Raw genomic sequence first — 17,440 nt, 5'->3', positions numbered from 1 at the left:
AGTGGCAGTTAACCCTGCACCGTAGAGGGCAAAGGACAACGGAGCATCTTCCTTATAGCATTTTTCCAGCACATATTTCTTTCTGTATAAGTAGAAACACCAATATATGTGTAGAAAAGTGGGTATGGTGAAACCAAACTAACCCCCTTTTTTTTAAGATTGCAACTTTTGAACTCCACAGTGAATAGTTTTGTAATTAAGCCTATCTTCTAGTGGACAAAATAGGGAAAAAACTTTCTCAGGGACACATAGTACTTCAAGTAGTTGTGACCTGTTTCTTTTTTGTCCTCCAATGAGTCTAGTTTCTCTCCCCAGGGTGTCCTGTTTTCATGCCACGCCAGCATGTTCTAAGAACTGAACAGCTTTCTTACAGAGCAAGGATATGGTGTAATGTATTGTGGGTGGTTTGTTTTCTCAGCTTCATATTAAAAACACATGCAAACGTTTATATGAAAAAACACAACTGAAGACTGCAGTAATGCTGCTATACTAGTGGTTTATGAAGTTTTGGAACTCAGGAATTCTGTTCTTTGGAGTGGTAGGTGAGATTTCTTCTCAGTGTCTGCACTGTTCCCATGCTCGCTCTTCTCCTCACCTCGCTGCCCCGAATAGTCCCTTCCACTTGCCTTATTGCTCCTACTCATTGCAGCTTCTCTAAAAATGAGCAGAAGTCCTGCTTTGAAGACTCAGCCAAAGAGTCCGTTCTGAATGATTTCTATCATGGTATTTATACAGAGCTCACTATAATTAAGTTAGCTTTTGTTGGCAATTAACCAGCACACTGAAATGTGTATTGTCTTCCCTAAGTCTTGCTCCTTGGGCTTGTGATATAAAGAAGATTTACATTTTGAGACATTCTTTCTGTTGTACCTGTGACTTTGGAGCATCATTGGTCCCTTTTACCATGCAGTGTGCTTTTCTTGCCCTGCTTCTCTCCCACTGTGTTCAGAGGGTCTGTGAATCATGATCTCATGTTGAGGCTCATGACCTGTAATACTGCATTTGATAGGCCTAGACACCACATGTATCCTAATTCTTTACATTTAATCTTTTATAAACTGAAGATTTTTTTCCTTGTATAAAAATAGTGATTGCCAGTTTGGTGACAATGTTGGGTATTTCCACCTTGATTTCCAGTAGTTGCATGGGTGGATAGGTAGATCGGTTATTTTAAGGTACTATAACATTTACAGTTACTTCATCATATGCAAAGATTTTTTATGATTTTTTTTAACCACTGGATGTATTTCTCAGAAATGAATACGTTTGCTATGTCAGAACTTGTTTCACTCAAAAGAGAAAAGTTTTGGGAAAGTAGAATATAAAATGCAGTTCTTGGTAAATTCTATAAAGAATTTCTGAAAACTTATGTGAATATCACATTCACAGCCACCTGTAGTTCATATTTGGTTTTATATCCAGAAAAATGTGAAAGAATACTTTACGGAATTGTAGGCGTATGTAAGCTGTTAATGACATGGATCTGTTACTCACCGCTATCACATATCTCTTGTAACAATTTTCTTGTAATAACCCATGACAGCCATAAAATTCTGGAATGAAATCTGGGCATAGGAGTAAAACCTGCAGTAAGTTCTCTTAGTCACATTCAAGATAGTCTGAAGTATAGCTTTTTTCTGCCTGACCTGGCCATAAACTGTTTTATTTTGAAAAAAAAAAGTTACATGCCTCACAAAAAGATTGAAACCTTCCTTCATGTAAAGTCCCTAAGTATTTTATTCCAATTAAACTTTTGTGACTGAGCATTCTGAGTGTATGGGAAGCAAATAAATGGCTCTGGATGCTAATTTTTGTTCTTTTAGCTAAAAAGAAACTTCTGAGTGCACACAAAAAGCAAATGTTATTATACCATTTGCACACAAAATCTTAAAATTCCACGTTTCCTGTAAGGACTTACCTTGCAAGCACAAACTTCCCTTAAAACAGACATTATTCCTTCAGGTCAGAAGGAACCTTGGCATTTCAGTACTCCAACCAAAGTCAGAATTGACTACATGCTATATTGAAAATATTGTGTTTCTGAAGAAGCAGCAGCTGGGTTTTTTGTTCTTTTTTTTTAAATGGGATGTCCTTCACAGTCTAAATAAGCTTTGAATGCATCTACTTTTAAAGGCAACCAGACTGCGTACCCTCCCCGCTGCAACAGAATTTCTGAGTTTCAGGTCTGAGAAGTGAGAGCTGCAAGTGAGAACTGAAGTATGGTGGTAATGGCTTACCTTTCTAGGTGGCACTTCAGAATTCTTAAAGCAAATATTTGGGGACAGCAGGCCAGTCATGTTGTGGCTCCTACAGGATATTGATACCTCAGAACTGAACTTGAACTGTTTCAGCGTTTTCATACAGAAAGATTAGGTCCCTACATTTATGCTTATATACACATGATCACAGGAAGCATTTCTCTGCTTCTTGAACAAATTTGCTATGGTATGCTCACGCTGACATCTAGAATCCAGTATCTGGTGCCAGTTAAAATAGCAGTCATAAACCAGTATCTTCTTTCCTTACATGTTTAGGAAAATATCTCCAACTTCGATATCGTCATGGAGTCTGATGAGGGCACCTTCCAGCCATCTGGGCTGGGTTTTACTGGCAATGCTAAAGCTCGGGACATCGTGAAAGAGGTCATGACTCTGCTGCAGCCCATCAATGTTACGGATGTTTATGACAACGCAGATGGAACAGACATCGATTACTGGATGAGAGACGGGGTGCCCGGTGAGCACGCTTTACAGGTGACATCACTCCTCCCGTGCAGTGGCACGTCAGATGGGTGGTCTGGTGTTTTGAAAATAGTGAGAAATGTTTTCTCTCAAGGAGTAAAATTTACTGTAGGTAAAATGTGGAAATGTTAAAAGGTGACCAAGAGAAATAGGACATAAAGTGCATATGAGCTACAGTTTAATAATGGTATAGATTATACGTAGCGTAACATGACTAAAATCTTCTTTTCGGCTTTAAGGATTTTAATAATTAATCCCAGACTGGTGGTTTATAAATAGTAAACTAAGGCAGAGGGGAATTCTCCAATGCAGAACAAATAATTTTTCTATTATTATTATTATTTTGACTTTGAAATACAGGGCTTTTTCTCCCTGTTTTATATGCTGAAGAAACAATGTTTGTGAGACGTGGCATTTAAAAGGTTATGGGGCATTAAGGTGTGCTAAAGGGGTAAAATTCTTCTAAGTCTGAAGTGGTTTAGGGGTTTCTTTGGAGTATTATATCTGGGTCCCAGTGAGGAGCAGCTTGTTGGCAAAGAGGCTTGCAAGCTGTGAGAGAGATCCACCGCTGGCAGCTCCCCCATGCAGGAGGCCCCACACTAGCATGGGGGCTTACGGGGGACAAGAGTCCCAATTAGAGGCCAGCCTGGGTGAAGCTTTAGTGAATTTCCATGGTAGTTTCCACACTTGAATAATAGTAGAAAGAAAAGTTTCATAACACTGATATTTAAAAAATTATGATTGGTTTTAAAATTTTAAGGTTCTTTTTCTCCGGTGTTTTATGACTGAAGTAGGCTGGCGCATTTCTCATGCTAGTTTTACTAGTAGCTACTATATGCTTAGAATCTCTTAATATTTTATTAACTGCCTTGTTTTTTACCTGGTCTTGTGGAAGATGCAGTGGGTCATGGAATATATGCTTCTTATTTATGGTCAGAACACTTGTCACTCACCTGGGATGTACAAAGATACCATAAAGTTGACTGCTTCAATAAATGTATGGATGTCTAATTTTCAAAGCAAAATAGGTATGCTGGGCAAGAAGTATGGATGAATGGATATTGTTAAACAGCTAGGGATTCATCTTCAGCTGGTGTGCTGCTTTCCTGGTGAGGTGAAACCTGTTTGGAGCAACATCATACAGCTGTGACATTGGTGTGCACTCGCATTCCTAGTCTCTGCGGGTGCATCTTACCTGAGTGTTAGGACCACGTGCTGAGTTGAGAGACCGTAAGCACTGCTGAGAGGCTGTAGCCATGCATCGTCCTCCACAGCCTGCAAGCACCCATGCAAAGACGTCTGGTCCAGAATTTCAGACCAGCATGTCTGTGTTGTAGCTGGAGTATGAGAACTCACCACTCAGCCTGTGTTTAGAAAATGCAAGTGTTTCAGAATTTTTTCCTAGGTAAGGTGTTAGGAGCATTACAGATGGTCCTCAGGGACTTGCATTGTGCTTCCCATCTAAGTGCAACAGATTATGGAAGAAGAGAGAAAAAAATAACATTCAAATGCCTGGTTTTCAGTTGATAATGTGAATGGTGCTTTTGATGGCAGTGTGTATTGAGCTCTTCTACACGACTTTTCATCAGCTGAGGTGCACCTGGAGCATAAACAGCTACAATTGCCACGGTCATCTTGATTGGTCACCTGGGCTACATGTGTAAAGTACACTGAGCAGGGCAGAAATGGGAGCCCTCTCCCACAGTCATCTGTATTCCTCAGAAAGCATAAACTATGAAAAATATCATAAACTATAAGCTCAACCTTGGGAAAACATAAATACACCAGAACTGAGACCTCAGTTTTTAAATAAATCTGATTTGCTTTCCTATTAAAAATTTGGCACATTAATTGATGGTGGGGTTTTTTTGCTGTCTGAAGCTTTGATTCATTTAACTTCTCATTAAGCAAATAACAAAGTGTTCTTGCAGCATAAAGGAACAGTGATTCTTTTTTTCCCCCATGAAGCCCCAGTGGGAAGGAATTAGCTCCACTAAAAGAATTTCGGCTGCTTTAGATTGTATTTCGTACTGTACCAGGGAGAAGTCTAAGACATCTTGTAATCTTCACGCCTTGTCTGCAGTATTCTCACTGCTCGAATGAGCCCTTATGGTATATAATAACATGGGAACAAATTGAACACACTGTAACAGCTTTTATAATTTTGTCCAATTTAAACAAGCAGTCAAGTGTTGACACTTCATCAATTTTATTTAAATATTTTCTTGAAAATACACTTGGTGGCTTTGTTTCAGCAACAGTGAGAGAAAATATAGTGTAGTTCTTGAACAGTAAGCATGGTTTCTGACATAATTTCTCTAGACTTTTTCTCCTTTTCAGTGTTAAAAAGATTCTGGGATTTACCTTTTTAGATGCTATTAAAATTCTGCTCCTCCTGCTCCTTTTGGTCTGAAAGATCCACAGAGGGCAACAGTACGTGTGTTTTTCAGACCTGTTCATAGCTGCTTCTGAGACAGGCGAAGTGACTCTGGCTCCTTACTCTCTGCTATTTCCAGCATGTTTATTTTTAATGGGCATGCAGTGAAATGTTATTTGTAATGTTACTTAAACATATTTGCAAGAAAACAGCAGTGGCTATTCTGAAATTTCAGGATGAGAGAGGCCAGGAGAGTTCAGAGTGCTTTTCAAACCATAGGCTGAAGCTTAACTAATACTTCTAAAGCACAAGCAAGGTGATCTGCACCAAACACAGCAGTTCAATGCTTTGTGACTGCAGAATATTAGAAATATTTCTGTCAGTGGCCTTTACATTAGGATTATTTTGAGAACAGTTCAGCCCAGCAATGAGGAATGTCTGTAGCTGTGTTTTTCTAGTGATAGCCAGTTTCCAGCTACTGAAAATATTTGTATAACATTTGTTTTGCTTTTTCATGAAGGATAAATCAAATGAAATGGGGTTTTTGTGGTGTCCTATTTTACACTGTGGTTTTACAGTTTGAGGTGACCATTGGTCCTAAGACTGCTCCTTTATTAATTATGCAATTATCTTCCTCAGCTTTCTCTTTAAGGATTCAGTTACGTATTTATTTTTAGTTAGGGATACATCTAAATTGTGGCATGTAAAGGTGCTCCTTTCCAACACTAAGTCCTAATCAAGTTTGGCCAGAATTTGCAAATATAGGTGGGGAGATGGTTTGGTTGGGTTTATTTGTTTGGTTTCTTTGCATGCTTTTTCACAACAGGCTTCTTCAGTGTCTGAAAGGGTTAAAAAACATTAAACAAGCCCTGCTAGACCAGCGCTCAGGTATTTTTGTTGAAAAAGCAAGGTATCTGATGATCACAAGGATGCTTCGAACATGATTTAGACCATAGTTCCTAAGGTAATGGGACCAGGGCTGCATCAGCCTTCCCTGCAAACTTTCAGAAACTGAGAAGGGGGAATGCCGTGATTATATTTGTATTATGGTATCCAGTGAACATTAGTTCAGCTTTAGGTGTTACGGGCAAGGAAAACAGGTGCTCTCCTATTTTTGCAGAGGGAAGGCTGTTGTGACACAGTGTTCCCAGGAGAGCTGGTTCAAGGATGCTCCTTGCTGCCAGGCCCATCAGGGAGGTTATCTGTCGCTGCAGTGCTTACGATGGGAACACTTGTCTATTAGGAACTGAGCTGTATTTGAGATCGAGCTGACCCAGGACATCAAGCAACTCCCCAAAGACATGTGGCAACTCTTCTATTTAAAATTCAACCAGTGACCTAAAGGTAAAACTCCTTTTTACAATGTCACTCTGAACCTTGATGGTTGTTTGTGTCTCTCTGTCTCCACAGTGACAGTGTCTCGCTTTTTTGTTACATTACACAAGAGGAGGAATTATTCTTCCAGAAACTAATAAACCAGTAGTTCATCTAACTTTAATGTTTCTTCTCAAATCAAAAATTCATTGCTAACCCAACCTATTAGTCATTTTCTTGGAGGTGGCAAACAAGTAGTATCATATATCATTTCTCTCATTTTTATATCTTCATAGTACTTCTTTATTAGCTTCATCTAAAATAAGATGTATTGTGGCTTTAGACAGACTTTGACATGCATGATTTCCTTTCTTATTATCTAAGAGGTTAAATCCTTCAGTTCCACCCCTTTTCTAGAGCATGCTGCCCTGTCATCCCCCGGTCCCCACCATCCTTTGTAGCACCAAACTCCAGTGTGAGCCTGCCGGCGTGCTTAAGCCAAGCCTGCTCCTCTGCTCCATGTCAGCCAGGGGCATGTTTGAGAAAGTGGTGTAATGGGAAAACTCCCTGACTTGAGGTTGCCAGCTGGGCATGACGAATTGGATAAACTCCCTATTTCCCAAATTGTAAGCAGGTAACCTGTGTTCACTCTCACCTACATCACTGTTTGGAAGTGATACTCCACTGTGATGCACGAAGCACTGCCCCTCAGTGTACCTGTTTTATACTGCCCACAGACTTGGGCAGACTCTTTGGATCCACTTTCTAAGCTTCTTTTTATTGCCAAAAGAATAAAAACTGCAAAGAAAAAGAGGAAAAATCAGATTTACATACTCTAGGACTTCATAGGCCAACGCTGAAAAGCCTTGGCTTGATTGTGCACAGGTGAGGGATGTTGCACTTGACAAAAGACCTTCATACAGGATGAGGGAAAGAGAAAAACGTTTCCTTAAAAATAGACATTAAACTTAACTTCCTCACTTTAATACGTAGTGTTTAAGTGATTCATGATCTGAGATGTTTATCATGTGGAGAGCTCCAGTTATCTGATCAAGTGACTAACATAAATGAAATGTCTCCTGCTCACTCATGGAGCAAAAAGTTGGACAAAACTCCTGAACACTACCCACAGAACCAGATTTATGCATAGTATTATAAGTACTTAGATAATTTTAGTTACTCCACAGGTGCTACATTTTTGTACTTCATGAGTTCCCACTGCTCTGGACAAGTGTTGAAGCACACCACCAAGACCAGCCACTATGGGCCTGATTTATTTTTTTGTGGAAATGAGTGGTAAGGGGCTTATGGTGTACACCTATGTCTTGTCTGAGTCTTGATCTCAGTAAGTCTGAGATATACCAGCACTGTTGTGTGATAATTAGCAATATTGTATTGCTTTTTCCAGGTCATTCCTCTCCTTTTAAATATCTTACTTTATCATTCCAAAAGGAAATATGGTGAATGAGTGTGTTCTTGAGGAAGTCAAATTTTCTGCAACTTGGGAGGTATTAAATTAAACCAGTATGCTAAGAGAACAATTATAATTGCTTGGCACTTAAAGAACCTACTATAAGTGCTACAGCTATTAGAACCATTTAAAATCTTGATCGCAGAAAGAACTGTGTGTATTAATCTGTAAAATAATTCATCTATGCTCTAATTTATCATTGTTCCATAAAATAGGCGTTTGAAATTAGAAATTACTCTAGAGTAATTAAACAAATTTAATATGCTGCAACTTTTTATGAAGGTGGATACCTTAAAAGGCTCATAGTTTAACATAATATCTCAGTTATATTAGCCTTTCATATGACCTTTTTCTGCTTTTAATAAAGTTAATAAGGTCTTTGAGACTAATCATTTAATGAAAGGACTAGTCTGTAAATTATGGTATGTTTTCTTATTAGTTGTGCTATTTGACTACCAGACAAGCTTGACCATACTTTACATAGAATTCTTTCCACCTTTGTTCTGCTTGGGCTAGAGTCTTGTTTTGGCATATTGGAGTATTGGGCTACTTCTAAGAATTAACAGGAAGCATCAGAATTGCAAGGTTTTTTGTTTCACGTAGATTAGACACAGACCATGCAAATATTCAGCTGGTATAGTACTGTGGGAGAGAAGGATGGAGTTGGGCGATTAGGCACAGTGCCTGAATGCAGATTTTACTGGTAGTTTTAAGAGGGCTTTCTCATTAGAGCATGTACATTTCTAATGTGAGGGCACAGGGTGGTCATGTCAAGTCAAAAATAATGTGTCATCGTTGGGGCAAAATAATTCATGATTGTAGCAAATACTTGAAAACTGAAGACTACTTCTGAATGAACTTGCTGAAGTCTACCTTAACTATGAACTCCCACTTTTCAGTAATATGTTTTAAGAGTATTTTATTAGAGACTGATAGAAGTACTAAGAAGAGTCAAGGGCGAATGCTGCAATTGCTAGCAGGTAGTACTAAGTGGTTTTACTTCACTCAATATTAGTGACATTTTAGTAAGAGCAAGGTCACAAAAGAACTGCAGGAAGACTTGAAAGTCTAGAAATCCTACCTTACAGTGAGAAACAGGAGACCTTAAATCTCTCTCCATTTATGCAAAACTATATTAAGTGATGACTCAACTACAGCATACATATTAGGCTGGGAAGTGATTTGTCTAATTAGAGTGCCTTTCTCCCTTGTTTTAAAAAATAGTCTGTTAGCAATTCGGTCTATCTGAGTCTAAACAAATTCAAAGTGGAAGAAAGCAAACACCTTCCAATAAGGTTAGAGAGCTACAGAAGCACCTTGCAGACTTGGTGAATTCTCCATCGTTTTGAATGTGTAAAACAAGACTTGGCTGTCCTTCAAAAAGTAAAGGGTAATTCAATCAGGAGGAATGGGCTTGATGCAGCAGATACAAGGTGTGGTTCTTTGCCATGTGTTATTCGGAAGGTGTGATTATATGGTAATGGGTCTTGCTGGCCTTAAAAAATCTGTGAATCTGCCAGTAAATCTTACATGCATTTTCTATAATTAAATGCCTCCTTCCCCATTTAAGCCTCACCCATTTCAAACAGACTAGCTTTTTGAATGTCAAAAGCTTTTGTCTGATTTGTACAATGTTTAGGTAATCCTGATTACAATTAAAAAAATAGAACTATTGTTAACTTGCCAATCCCAGAGGAAATTTGAACTGTGAAACCAAAAATATTTGCAAAACTCTATCAAACATTGCTGAACAGCTTGAATTTCTTATTTTATTTCTAGTTATTCTCTTTTCTTCAGTATCTGTGATGCAGTTTATTTGACAAAGTTTTCTTGGTGATCACAAGCTAAGAATTACAGCACATGGGTTAAGCAGCTGATATTACATAGCATTTACATTTATCTTTCAAAAAACTAGGCAAGGCAGGTTTAAAATAATCTTATATGAATATTACAATAAATTAGTTTGAAACACTGACATTCTGTTTGGCTTTTAGAATCCTAGAAGAAGTAAAAGTGTTCCAGTGCATTCAACACTGTACAAATATTAAACAAGCTCATTAATCTAGTAATGAAAACTTAAATTAAGGTGTTTCAAATAAAATCGTAAATTCTAATGGTTCTTGCACTTTTTGGCTAGTGGACTTCTTTCTCTTATTTTGTCACTGTTCCTTCCATAAATATCAGTAAGGTTGAATTTTTTTCCTTACTTTTAGATGCTTACTCTTCTAAAAATTACATGAGGTGGATTGGTGTAAAAGACCCTGTTATAAATAGTTTTCTTCTGTAGGCACACAAAATTTCTAAATATTTCAAAAACCGTCAATAATTTTGCTCCTGCCACTCACCTTGTTAGTAAGAGAATACGCTCTGTCTCAGAAAAGAAACACTGAAAATATCTAACTGAGAATCTCATTTGGATTTGGGGTGTGGTTGGTTTTATTCTGGCTGTGCCTCTGAGAGGCATATTAATTCTCTATTGTTTGCTGCGTAGGAAAGCTGAATTCTGTTTCTGTGGGTGGGAATATTCTTTTCATATGGAAGTATTTGCTATTTGTTCATCCTAAAATAACAAGTGTCCTACATTAACACAGAGACCTCAGTGTTAACATGCTAAATATGCAGTTTGGAAGTACAAGTTAGTTAAGCGTTATTCCTAGAACTGTCCCCTACTTCACTGAAGCTCATGCAAATAATGAAGTAAATAGAGAAAAAAGGCACGTGTGTGTGTGTGTCTAATTTGTGTTCTGTAAGGAAGTTGGAGGTGGAAAGTGTTTGCCAATGGAAAAGTGTGAAAGTTAAATGTGATTTTCTCTTTTTTTTTTTTTTTTTTTTTTACTTTTTTAGAATTTGACTGTATGAAAAATAAGACACATTGGAAATGTTGGGAGATTTCTCACCAAATGTGTAATGATCCAGAACAGCTGTTAGAAACAACAGCAGAAATGTCTGTGGATTCGTGGATTTCATTCCTGGAAAACAAACTGTAATGGCATCAGTATTGAAAACTGAATAAAAAATATAAACCTTTCAGTAGCATTCCAAGAGACCATGCATAAGCTGCTCTTGATGGGAGGGACGCAGGTTAAAAGGATTAAGATCTGGCTTGCAGCTCTCCAAGTAGTTTCCTATATGAAGTCATATGATGAGTGTTTTTAATAGGATTCTTCAGGGCTTGGTACATCCTCAACTATTCAGAGTTTCCACTGGTGGTTTGGAATCGAGTTTAAAATTACAACAAAACACAGCTGATGTAATTGCTATTGGAATGATAAAGAATGATGAGAACAAGCTGATCATCCGGCCAGGGTGATTATGTAAGTTTGAGTCCTCTCTGTCCACATGGTTCACACCGTTCTTGTACTGGAGTCCCAAAAGAAGATACAATATTTAGAAAAAACCACTTCCTTGGACCTGTTGGCTACCCTATTGCTGATGTAGCCCATCCGTTCCCTTCATTGCCACGAGGTTTCACTGGTGCCTCTTGTGCAGCAGGTCCTGCAGGTCCTGTTCTGCAGAGCTGCTACCCTGCTAGCGCACCTCCAGCCTGTACTGTTCCAGTGGGTTGTCCTATTCCAGTACAGAACTTTGGTTTTGTCTTTGCTGAATTTTCTGAGGTCCTTGTCGGGCCACTCCTGAATTTTGAGCTCTCTGAACAGTAGCTCTGCCTTCCAGCACACACAACTGCTCCTTCCACAAATTTAATGAAGATGTGGGCCATCCCTGTCATCTGGGTGGTTTCTGAAGATGCAAAGGGTACTGGCCTGGTATTGACCCCTGAGGGTGACACCACTCATAACCAGCCACCAGTTAGACCTCAAACTCTTGATGGCTACCCTTTGAGCCCAGTGGTCTGGTGAGTTTTCCACCCACCTTTACTCTACTACTCCAGTCCATAAAGTTCCCGGGAACTGAGGTTAGTTTGTCTGGCTTATAGGTCTCTGGATCCTGCTGCTTTTTGTTTTTTTTTTTTTTTAAATGGGCATAACATTTGCCTTTTTTCAGCCATTGGGGACTTCCCCTGATTGCCACTTTTCCGAGATGATAGAAAGCAACCTCTCAGTGGCATTGGCCGGCTCCCTCATGCAGCCCATCCAATACCATTTATTTGTATTTGCCCTATTTACTTAAACAATGCCTAATTTCATCTTCCTATACCATAAGTAGTACCTGTTCCCCCTTCTCCCCAACTCTGCTGCCAGACAGAGACCTGAGAGTTACTTTAAAGTTTAAACCACTGCAATTACTTTCTTATTATTCTTCTGTTACTCATTATAGCCAATATAGCAAATAATATAGCACTTCCACAGCATTTTTTTCCCAAGCAACCTAAAAGTTTTATGTGGAAAGGAGGCTGTAAAAACATCTTGACTGGCTGTGCGGGCACATTAGAGGTTTGAACCAAGTATGTTTTTTGATCCAGGATCAGAAAGCTTTTCTGTGACAGAGCTTTAGATATTACTCAGAAAACTTGTCCCTTCCTTATGCAGCAAACACATCACGCTTTCATTTGCAGGTGACATTTTAGGTGTAAATGTCTGAGGCTTCTGAAGAATGCTTTTGATAGTAGTCCTAGCTGAACAAATACAAAGCTCAGGAATCATTTATAGAGACATCTTCCTTAAAGGAGCAAGTTCAAAATTATTTCAGTGGCAGTCCCTCCAGGACATTGTTAACATTTATGAACTTCAGAATGGGAACTTTCTAACTGTTTGTCTTCAAAAATGATTCGACAGATTTAGTCTACAGTGCTACTGAATTTCAGAAGAGCAGAATTTATTGAGCACCAATTTTTTTCCTGGATATCTCTCTTTCCAGTGACATTATATGTGTTTTCATGCAACAATTCCTGTCAATTCAGTCATGGAATAGACCACAGAAAAACACTTAAGTGTGAAAGAAACTGAATATAAGTTTGTATTTTGTAGTGGCAAATCCTCAAGAAAGGATTGTGGGCTGTGTAGGAATGCAAGAGAGAAGGTACAAGGATACTGTTCTGGCTCTGACATCAGCTGCAATCATCACTGAACAATATATGCTTCCTCAGGTTCCCTAATGATAACAGTTACCAGAGGTGTGCTGAGGTGCTATTTTTGTCTGTAAGGTACAATAAAGAGGAAAGAGTCTTCAATACCTTCCTAATTAAGCTGGTCCATCTTCTGCTGGAATCATCAGCCTTGCATTTATTTAGCACAAGAGCAGCTTTACCTGATCAAATGTTGTGGATGCGTGTAAATTAAATAGCAGCATATGTGGAAAAAACTTCCTACAAATGTATTCTGGGGACATGTAAACAAATCTGTCTGCAAGAACAAAGCACGCACCTCAACATGAGCAGCAGTTTATTCAAATTCTCCATCCGAAGAGCCAGAAAACCTTATTAAGAATTATTACCCATCAGGGCCCGTCTGTCCACAGCTCTCGACTGTTTGCAGGGCCCATGACAGAGTGCTGTCTCAATCACCATGTAAGGCTTGGAAATCCACCAAAGAAAATGGGCACTTTTCCTGTTGCTTAGCTGGCTAAACTGGATTTTAAAACAGTTCAGTTCTATTAACTATATTAAACCTGAGCAATGACCTTCTGGGACAGCGGAATTTTTGTAGTTGTTGCTGCTGTTTTTAAAAAAGCTAAAGTAAAGAAATAGCTGAAAGCAGGGATTTTCAGACTCTGGTCTCCAGACTCCTGAGGGATTGTGGATTACTCCTAAAAATGTACAACTTCATCTGCTACTAAGAAGAGAGCAAGTTTGTTGTCAGTGGTCTTGATTATCCATCTGTTGTCGGTTGGGATCATCCATGTGCTAGAAAATGTTTATGGGTTTTAAAATTGGAAGCAGTTGAAAACCGTTAATGTGGCATTGTGGAGGGGAAATAAGTTGAGCAGCTTGGCTTCTCAAAGGGTAGATTCTCCATCCTTACAAGCTGAGACATGAGGGTTTAGAGTATTGGCATTTTACAGCTATCCCAAATTCCCTTGGGGATGTGTAACATACAAACACGTCACCAGCTGGAAGCTACTGAAAGTAACTTACAAAAGTAAATTAGAGATACAATACAGAAAAACTAAAGTTATCTGACAACAGAGGTTATTGTGAAGAATCCTAAAGTAAAGTGGTTTTATGTAAACAAGGGTTGTCTGGATTGCCTGCCTGCTTCCCCCCTCCCCAAATCCAAACCCACAGCAACAACAACCAAAGCACAGTGGAAGGTGCTGGGAGCAGGCTGAGAAACATCAGTGCTCAGTTGCTCATCTCTGAGCACCAGTGAAGTCACAGAAGTGATTTTCAAAAATGTTTATGACTTGTACTTCATAAACTTCTAGAGGAAAGACTTTTAGAACAGTTTTACACACACACGTGCATTGCAGTTCATGTGAAACACTTAGGAGTGGGACATTTTTCTGGTGTAAAGTTCTTATTTCTAGACCATTTGTAAAATGCAACAAGGTTACTCCAGAAGTTTGATGTCTAGTTTAATGCTGCATGCAAAGTTCACTTGGAGTAGTGATCCTGAATTTCCCTCTGCCTTGCAGGCCAAACTTGGCCATAGCCATGGGTCAAGTCAAGTGCCAGAGAAAGAAGATCTGTAGTCTATTAAGGAGCTAATTCAGAAATGCATACAAACAGATGAGATTTCAAAGAACCACAGAGCTGGCAAGAAGGTCTCTAGAGAGCCTCTAAACATCCTCCGTTCCAACACAGTCTCGCCAATGCCTGTGTCATTTCTTTCACGTTTGTTTATGCTGTTCTTGAAGACTTACTATAATGGGAACATTATAGACCAGCTGGTATGTCCCAGTTCTATTCTAAGTGCTTAGGGAGGTTTTTCTAGTATCTAGCCTAAGTCTTGCCTGCTGCAATTTAAGTGCATTAGCTCTCTTTTCTTTCCATTATGAACCCAGAGACATGGTTATTTCTTTCATCTTGCAGCAGGTTTTTATGTGAAGTTGATTTTTTCCTTTCTTGGTGTAGTAGTTTATACTTGCCCCTTCTGATCTTCATCCTGGATTTTTTTTCAAGTGTCTCGTTAGTGAAGATCACGTAACAAATTCTCATCATGCTCTCAGTGTCCCTGCTTTACGTCCCTGGTTAGTGTCATCTCTTAGCGTAGGAAGACTCTGCTCCATTGTTTTTGTCTATAATGAAAATACCAAATAGCCTCAGACCCCTATGGTGCCCCACTCTGCATCTCCTTCCATGTTTTACTCCCTGAGTACACTGACCATCCAGTTTGGATCAACCTTGTAATATGCAACATTTTCTTTGTCTCTTCTGGTGTCCTTAGTGATTAACATAACTTTGAACTTTTATACATTGTTTATAGGATCAGAAAGTTAGTTCAAAGGGAGCCATCGTGAGGACATAGACTGAGGTGCTGCACCATACTATGCTCTGGTAGCATCTGGAGATCACAGTGCTTTTGTGTCTGACATTAAAAACATTGATCCTAGGTGTATGTTTTGGGGTTTCTTCAGAGTTAGAATGCATTGCAGAACCAGTTTCTGTAGGTAGATTAGCTCTTTAAGTCTTCAGGAAAGAAAGAAATGTTGATGTGTATAAACAAGATCTATTTTGATGAGATTAGAATGGAAAATAACAGAATGGTAAGTTCCACTAAGAATAAACATTTAGTTAAAATTTAGAGCAATGGTAGAAACTAGTTTTTTAAGGTTTTTATTTCACATATGTAGTAAGTCAAGAAAATGTGCATGACTGGGCTATTTGGGTTTACTGTTTTATTTCACTTTGTGAGAAAAGTTTGGGTGCCTTTTATTTTCACTTGAGTTGGGAAAAGAGAAAAGCAGAATTGTGTCATTTGCTACAAAATGAAAAAGCCAGCTTTCCCCAGCTCTGCCTTTCCTTGTCTGCCTGTCTTAAGGATTCCATGAAACTGCAGTTCTTTGCATCATGTATTACTGCAGCAAGGTAATATGGGTTACAAATTATTAGTTTAATCAAAGCAAACCAGTCTTTATACTGTACAAGCTACTCTCTGGAATTTGATGCAGACACGAAGGAGGCTAGTTCCAGGTTTTATCAGATTGTCCTGTCATGACTTAAGGTGGAAGCCACCAACAAAACTATCATCATCTCTGGAAAGAAGAAAGAAAAGTATATGAGACACATATAGGAACAGCACAGAAAAGATGAATAGTTATCCTCTGTAATATTACATTATAGATAGTGCTCTATTATATTACAGAGAATAACAATTCACCTTTTATAATCTAACCAGAGGATCAGAGCATCAACACTAACCGGAAAACAGACTTAAGACAAAAAGTCACACTTCTCTGGACAATGGATAATTGAATGGAGGAAATCAGTACCATAAGACGTTTTGGAGACCAGAATCAAATGTAAATTTAAAAAGGATGGACTACTGCATGGGAGAAAGGTCCAGCAAAGGCTGTCCAACACAGTGATATGAGTGCAAGTTCCTACTCAGAAAATCCTTAATCTGCTGATGGCTGGACAGGTATACTGAAGGAGGAAACCCTGTTTCTCCCATTCTTTCTCACAATGTTGGCTGCTACCAGAGAGCGGGTAGCAGGCTGGCTGAACCTTTGGGGTTTTTCCCAGTTCATCTGGTTTTATGTTCTAAGTAGTGCTAGTCTGTGTATAGTCTAAATAGTGTTAAATAATCCGGGTACTCTTTACAGTCAGTGGCCTTTTAGATGCAGGAATGTTCTGTGTGTTATTTAAAATGTTAGATGTAAATTATGATGCAGTCTTTCCTTTGAGCCTTTGTCTCTGTATAATTTAAATCCAAGGCCCTCGTCCTGCAGCCCAGTGCCTGCAGCTTCCCGCTGCAGCACTTGGCCTGAGCTGAAAGGCAGTGTAACGCAGACGGGAAGGGAAAGAAAGGGGAGAGGGAAGGTGAAGTGGCTGGGGTAGAGCTGTGTAGAGTCTTAGGCTTTCAGCTTTCTAGGCTAGCCACTCTCAAATGAAATCATCTTTTAGTTGCTTTCCAGATTTAAGTCAGACATAATCAGGAAATATTAATGGTACCAACATTTGTTATTGACGCCTTGTGTATTACTTCTGTTCTGTGCTTTAAAAATGATAACTGAATCTGCAAGCAGATGAGATGTTGCAGCAGCAGCCCTTTGCTTCCAAATTACAGACACCCCGAAATAAGCTGAATGGGTTTGAAATAAAAAAAAAAAGTTATAAAGTATTTTTTCATTTGTATTTCAGAGCAGAATTAAGGCCCCGTGTACATGCTACAAATATCACCAAAAGAAGTCTTTAGAAAAACACTGCTGAAGGCTGGGCAGTTGTTGTTTTTCTTGCACTCTGGCTTTAACCAGTGCATCTCGCAGACTGACCTGGGCCTTTGCATTAATAGTAACCCCTGGAGAAACAGGCAGCAGTCTTGTAAGCTGCAGTTTGCCTCTACACAGTCTATACTGGTTTTGGGCAAGCCATAGTTCATTCTCATTTTGTCGTCTCTGTTCACAGCCTGTACACAGAAAGCTGCAGAAATAGATGGCCACTAATAGCTAAAATCCCTAGTGTTGGCAAAGCCTAGGTTA

General features: G+C 39.0%; 1 protein-coding gene across 1 annotated transcript in view; it reads left to right on the top strand.

The window, feature by feature from the left end:
• Positions 1-17,440, top strand: part of CPQ (carboxypeptidase Q) — a 140,202-nt gene that overhangs the window by 106,669 nt on the left and 16,093 nt on the right. The window contains exon 6 of the mRNA XM_010577074.1: positions 2,535-2,736. Within this exon, the coding sequence (XP_010575376.1) occupies positions 2,535-2,736 (202 nt within the window). The remainder of the gene's footprint in view (positions 1-2,534; positions 2,737-17,440) is intronic.

This window comes from Haliaeetus leucocephalus, unplaced genomic scaffold, assembly GCF_000737465.1.
Source record: "Haliaeetus leucocephalus isolate CR32 unplaced genomic scaffold, Haliaeetus_leucocephalus-4.0 Scaffold555, whole genome shotgun sequence".
Lineage (NCBI taxonomy): Eukaryota > Metazoa > Chordata > Aves > Accipitriformes > Accipitridae > Haliaeetus > Haliaeetus leucocephalus.
Note: the sequence above shows the minus strand (reverse complement) of the source record. Positions and strands in the feature narration are given on the sequence as shown.